The 6,000-nt window shown below is 42.8% G+C and overlaps 1 protein-coding gene across 4 annotated transcripts in view; it reads right to left on the bottom strand.

Annotated features, from left to right (window-relative positions):
- Positions 1 to 6,000, bottom strand: part of ascc3 (activating signal cointegrator 1 complex subunit 3) — a 134,965-nt gene that overhangs the window by 24,627 nt on the left and 104,338 nt on the right. For all 4 annotated transcript variants that reach the window (XM_065957785.1, XM_065957784.1, XM_065957786.1 and 1 more), the window contains exons 27-30: positions 5,623 to 5,789; positions 4,892 to 5,037; positions 2,529 to 2,649; positions 2,051 to 2,193 (exon numbers count right to left, since the gene is read on the bottom strand). In XM_065957785.1, the coding sequence (XP_065813857.1) occupies positions 2,051 to 2,193; positions 2,529 to 2,649; positions 4,892 to 5,037; positions 5,623 to 5,789 (577 nt within the window). The remainder of the gene's footprint in view (positions 1 to 2,050; positions 2,194 to 2,528; positions 2,650 to 4,891; positions 5,038 to 5,622; positions 5,790 to 6,000) is intronic.

Genomic DNA, 6,000 nt, shown 5'->3' with positions numbered 1-6,000 from the left:
CACGCACGCACGCACGCACGCACGCACGCACGCACGCACGCACGCACGCTGAGATCGATACTGAGATCACGATTATGAAACAAGATAACTCTTTAATTTGACACCATCTGATCAAGTGAATTTATCAAACTTTAACACTCTGAACATTCTAACATGTAACTGTGTTTCAGGTAGTGGTGATGAACTTGTGTGGCCAAAAATATAACAACACACACTTGAAACACCTGACAACACCGGCGTGCGGCTCGATAATGGTTACATCTCGATTCTCTTTTTTTCATGATTGTAGGAAGACAAAATCGTAACTGAAATTGAAGCTGGATTAATTGCCCCGCCCTCATTGAGACCTGCCGTTATCTGTCAAAACTTGTCAAATGGACTGGGCCTTAAATTGGGATTTGATTTGTGCCTGATAAAAAATCCACAGTCCATGTTTGTCATTTAAAATGTTGATTAAAAACGTCACTTCTGATTCAAATCTTCTCACCAATCAAGTGGAAAAAAAACAAAAAAAACTCTGAGGTCATAAAACGTTAGAGGAAGTAAAACGGAGAGGTGAAATGTGATCCCTGGGAGAAACAGTCGGGGGGTTTGGGGCAGCAGCAGAGGGAAGAAAGAGCTGTCAGGTGGAAGAGGGGATTTGTGGCAGTGGGTGACCCCCGGTGAGAGTTAAGCAGCCTGCGCCAGGGGCCTGTCAGTCAAACAGCAGGGCGCTGAGCTGCTACACGGGCCAGCGCAGAGAAGCAGCAGGCAGCAGCATATATCAGAGGAACACACACAGAGGAGGGGAAGCTCTGCACACACGTATAGAAACACAGCCTACACTGTCAGATGGTACATATTTACACTGAGGACAAGGTGTCATCAAGGACTCTGAACAGGCTTTAAATGCATCACTGGAAAACTAGAACCCTTTAAAGTTCAACATATGATGTGACTTCAGCTGTCGATGTGTTTAAACTTCTATCATCATTAACAATCACCTCTTATTTCTGTATCACTACGTTGTTGTCTCCCTCTCTACTTTATCACTACTGTACATCAACCATCTCTCTCTCTCTCTCTCTCTCTCTCTCTCTGCATGGTACGGTCTCACACTGAAGACATTCAGACTGAACTGGAAGAAGTGTCCACAAATCATCCACAAATCGTCTCCATGACGACGTTCAGACGAGATGGAACAGATCCTTCTAAATCATTATTATATTATATATAAAGTAAAACTCTTACACTTCAGTTTGAAACATTTAATCTGAAAATCCTGACAGTTGTTGCTGCTTCCTGATTGTATGTGAAGCCAGAGCAAAGTTTTTTCTGAATAGTTTTAATGTATGCATTTAGATTTGTTATTATTATGATGTTGCTCTTTCAATAAGAAATGCAATCCAACAACAACAACAACACTTTGAGTTATTGTTACAAAAATATTGGAATGGCATCTGTTTTTCAGTTTGGATCTGATATCGGTATCTGTTTAGATACATCGGTATTGGATCCTGAAAAAATCCAACGTCAAAATGATGAAGATTGTATCGTTTAAAAGCACATGGTATTGAAAAGTACCAAAGAATTTGAAATTGTGACGACGTTTATTCACATATTAAGTTCCAATTTTGAAGTTGATTCCTGTCATTTTTAAAAGCAAGATCACAACAGATCGGATAGTTTCCCATCTGAAGCTTGTGAGCAGAAAAGCTCCTTAACTAAAATACAGTTTAATAAAAACGAGTCAGAATTGTGCTAACAGGCGCTCCCCTCTCTGTTTTTAAAGTGTGTCACGGTAAGTTCAGCGCAACCATCAGGTCCTGATCTCCCGGTGTTATAACAATATCAGCATACTTCTCAAACACGAACCCAGAGGAGTCGTTTGCTCCCATCTTGAACTGATCCTACGGTTTGCACAGACAATATAACGGAGGATGACACAGGCTTTTCCATCTGTAATGACACTTAAACCAGCACTTAGAGGGAGAAGTGGAGACGTCTGCACGACCCAGTAAGAGGAGGAGGGAGGGTGAAAGAAGACATGTCAGACTCAGGGTTAGCGTACCTCTCTCTCGTCCTGGTGCAGCCACTGTTTGGGGTTGTCCTCAGTGGCCAGGTAAGCGATGAGGTCCAGGGCGGTCAGTCGAGTTTGCCGTCGAGATGACACAAATATGAGCACCGGCTTGGCAGGAGAGTAGCTGCGTATCGCTGGAGGAAAACGTTCACAAAGTTAGCCGTTTTATCCTGCTGTGAAATGATTATTCTATTTGAGTAACGAGTGAACTCCTCGAGTAAATCACAAAAAAACAAACTTATTTCAGTTTTGAATTCATTCAGTAAGCGGCAATGTCTTGTTTTTGTCCCTAACAGGGGTAGATTGTAATTCTGACAGGATAAACATGAGGGGGGATGAGGGGGTACTCATTACCGATGGCTCCATTAGAGGAAGGAGCCCTAATTGGGCCTGAAATAAGTTTAAAGTTTGTGTTTGGTTTTGTTTATTTTTGTTTGCAGAGTGTGAGGTCTGTCCATGTGGATGTTACCTTGGAAGGTGGGCTTGTTCATGCTGGCCATGCGGGGGCAGTAGTGTTGTCCTGGGAAACCATTGATGTGAACTTCCAGCGGCACGGGGCGAACAGACGGGCGGAAGTTAAACAGACCCACCTTTGACAAAGAGAAAGGGAAGGGGGGGGGGGTTTAACTCCTTTAACGCTGAACTGCTGCTGGACTGTGTGTGTGTGTGCTGTGTTTACAGTGTGATAATGTGACATGATGCAGTTTGTGAACATGAACCGTTTCTAGGCAGAAAAAACGTCTTAAAGATGATCTGGACATTTATCAACGAGCCAGAAAAATAAAATACAAACAACAAGAACAACAACAAAGCATGCTCCTGTAGGAAACCAAACAATACAGTTAGTAAAGAAATCAGGACAATTGTTTAAAGGTTGCTTTGTGTCTTGTTGTGCTTAAGACTTTAAGCACAGAAACCTTGCTCACTGAAATGTCTCGTCCTCATCACGCAGTGATCAAGATGATTTTGTGGTTCTTTCACCTCGACAAAAGAAAACAGGGTCCATCACTGGATCTCAAAACAAGACAAGAGTGAGGAGAGTTTCACCTGTTAAAGGGGAGTTTCACTTTTTGATAAAGCAGAGTTTCACCTGTTGATAAAGCAGAGTTTCACCTGTTGATAAAGGAGAGTTTCACCTGTTGGTAAAGGAGAGTTTCACCTGTTAAAGGAGAGTTTCACCTGTCGTTAAAAGAGTTTCACCTGTCGATAAAGGAGAGTTTCACCTGTCGTTAAAAGAGTTTCACCTGTCGATAAAGGAGAGTTTCACCTTTTGATAAAGCAGAGTTTCACCTGTCGATAAAAGAGTTTCACCTGTCGATAAAGGAGAGTTTCACCTTTTGATAAAGCAGAGTTTCACCTGTCGATAAAGGAGAGTTTCACCTTTTGATAAAGCAGAGTTTCACCTGTCGATAAAAGAGTTTCACCTGTCGATAAAGGAGAGTTTCACCTGTTGGTAAAGGAGAGTTTCACCTGTCGATAAAGGAGAGTTTCACCTGTCGATAAAGGAGAGTTTCACCTGACGAAAAGGGAGAGTTTCACCTGTCGATAAAGGAGAGTTTCACCTGTCGATAAAGGAGAATTTCACCTGTTGATGAAGGAGAGTTTCACCTGTCGATAAAGGAGAGTTTCACCTGTTGATGAAGGAGAGTTTCACCTGTCGATAAAGGAGAGTTTCACCTGTCGATAAAGGAGAGTTTCACCTGACGAAAAGGGAGAGTTTCACCTGTCGATAAAGGAGAGTTTCACCTGTCGATAAAGGAGAATTTCACCTGTTGATGAAGGAGAGTTTCACCTGTCGATAAAGGAGAGTTTCACCTGTTGATGAAGGAGAGTTTCACCTGTCGATAAAGGAGAGTTTCACCTGTCGATAAAGGAGAGTTTCACCTGTCGATAAAGGAGAGTTTCACCTGTCGATAAAGGAGAGTTTCACCTGTCGATAAAGGAGAGTTTCACCTTTTGATGAAGGAGAGTTTCACCTGAAAGGAGAGTTTCACCTGTCGATAAAGGAGAGTTTCACCTGTCGATAAAGGAGAGTTTCACCTGTCGATAAAGGAGAGTTTCACCTGTTGATAAAGGAGAGTTTCACCTTTTGATGAAGGAGAGTTTCACCTGTCGATAAAGGAGAGTTTCACCTGAAAGGAGAGTTTCACCTGTCGATAAAGGAGAGTTTCACCTGTCGAAAAGGGAGAGTTTCACCTGTCGATAAAGGAGAGTTTCACCTGTCGATAAAGGAGAGTTTCACCTGTCGATAAAGGAGCTGCAGAATTATCCCAATGGCTTTCAGGTGTATTTCTGGATGTCAGTGGTCCAGTTTAAAATACAATACTTTATTGTCTCCTGGGGGGAAATCTGTTCTCACAGCTTTGCATGGTTGGTACACATGAAGAAAACGTATAACAGCAGGTAGAAAACACAAAGCAAAGAAGGGGCCAGTCAGCATGGAAGATTGTTTAGGGCCTCAATCGCTGAGGGGACAAAGTTTGATCTTCATTTCTCCAGAGAGCTAAAATGTTCCTCTTTGCAACTACCATGCCATATAGTACACAACCAGTCAAGGCCAAATGTATCGGGTTATCTTAATTACTGTTTTCATATCCAATCGATCGGAAATGAAGAAAAAGCAACAAGTGAAGCGTACGAAAACACAGAGCGAGACAAAGACTGTGGTTTCTGTTGGGATGATCCTGAAACAAGAGAGCTTATGAAGAAGAGAGTACAGCAGATATCAGACATACACAGAAAGTAACTCTGAGCCATGTTCTGGTATTCACAGTCTAAGAATAAAAACCAGTGTGTGTGATGTGTGTTTTGGGGCCATGATGGATTTCTGACCTGTTTGATTCCCAGCCAGTCGGCGAGGTCTCGAGCGTTGGCCAGAGCCGTGGACAGGCCGACCACTCTGACTGTCTTAGAGGTGTGAGATGAGATGAAGTTGGTCCTGGACACGATTACTTCCAACACTGGACCCCTGTCCTCACCTTCAGACACACACAGAGAAACAGTTCATTTAAACGTCTGTAATGTCTTTGGTAGACTTAATTATATTCATCAAAATATGAAAATAAATGTTTTTCAACAAATGTTTTTCAATGAGGAAGACGAGACTTTGACGAGCCAAAATGAAATCTTCACTAAATCCCACTGAGTCTGAACTCATTTTAAAGGTGCAATATGTAACTTTGACTCCTAGTGTTTAAAATGGGTACTGCAGTCTAAATTCTAAACATCATAGAGAGCTGTCCCCCCCCGTCCTCCTCTCTAGAGTGGATGCTCACTCAGGTCACCATGTGGTGGACTCTGAAGCTTCAGTGTTTATCCAGCTCTGCATGGGTCTGTAAACCTTTCTGTGTTCTAACCTCTCTCCATTTTTCAAAAGCATCTCCAATATTGATCCTAGTTTGAGCACGTTTCTGCTCGTGGAGCTTATTAGAAACATGCAGAGGCTTTTTAGGTCGGGTACAATCACTTCTATCTGAACCACTTCTCTTGCCCGCTTCCATCGCTGCAACACCTCTGACAAACCGAGGGGCGTCCAAAATGTCCGTCGGGGACTCTTGACTAACCCAGTAGGTGGATTTCATCGATGATGAGGATGGCTACTTTCTGGACGTAGCTTCGGTTCTGCCAGCTTCTGCTCACTCCGTCCCATTTCTCAGGTGTGGTGACGATGAGGTCGGCCTGAGATATGGCTCTCATGTCTGGAGTCACGTCACCCGTCAGCTCCACAACTCTGCACAGAACAAACGGACATGAGAATAATCATGCTGGCCTGTTTCTGTCACTATCTTCTGCTGTGCTGCTTGTTCCCCGACATTTTGATGACACTTTACAATTTTGCCAACCAGGTTAAGACGGTTTGAAACAAGTCAGACAGGGAAATAAAACATCTGAGCCAAACATTAACATATCGCTCAAAATGAGACATGAATAAATATTCTTTT

The sequence above is a fragment of the Labrus bergylta genome, chromosome 8 (assembly GCF_963930695.1).
Source record: "Labrus bergylta chromosome 8, fLabBer1.1, whole genome shotgun sequence".
Taxonomy (NCBI): Eukaryota; Metazoa; Chordata; class Actinopteri; order Labriformes; family Labridae; genus Labrus; species Labrus bergylta.
Note: the sequence above shows the minus strand (reverse complement) of the source record. Positions and strands in the feature narration are given on the sequence as shown.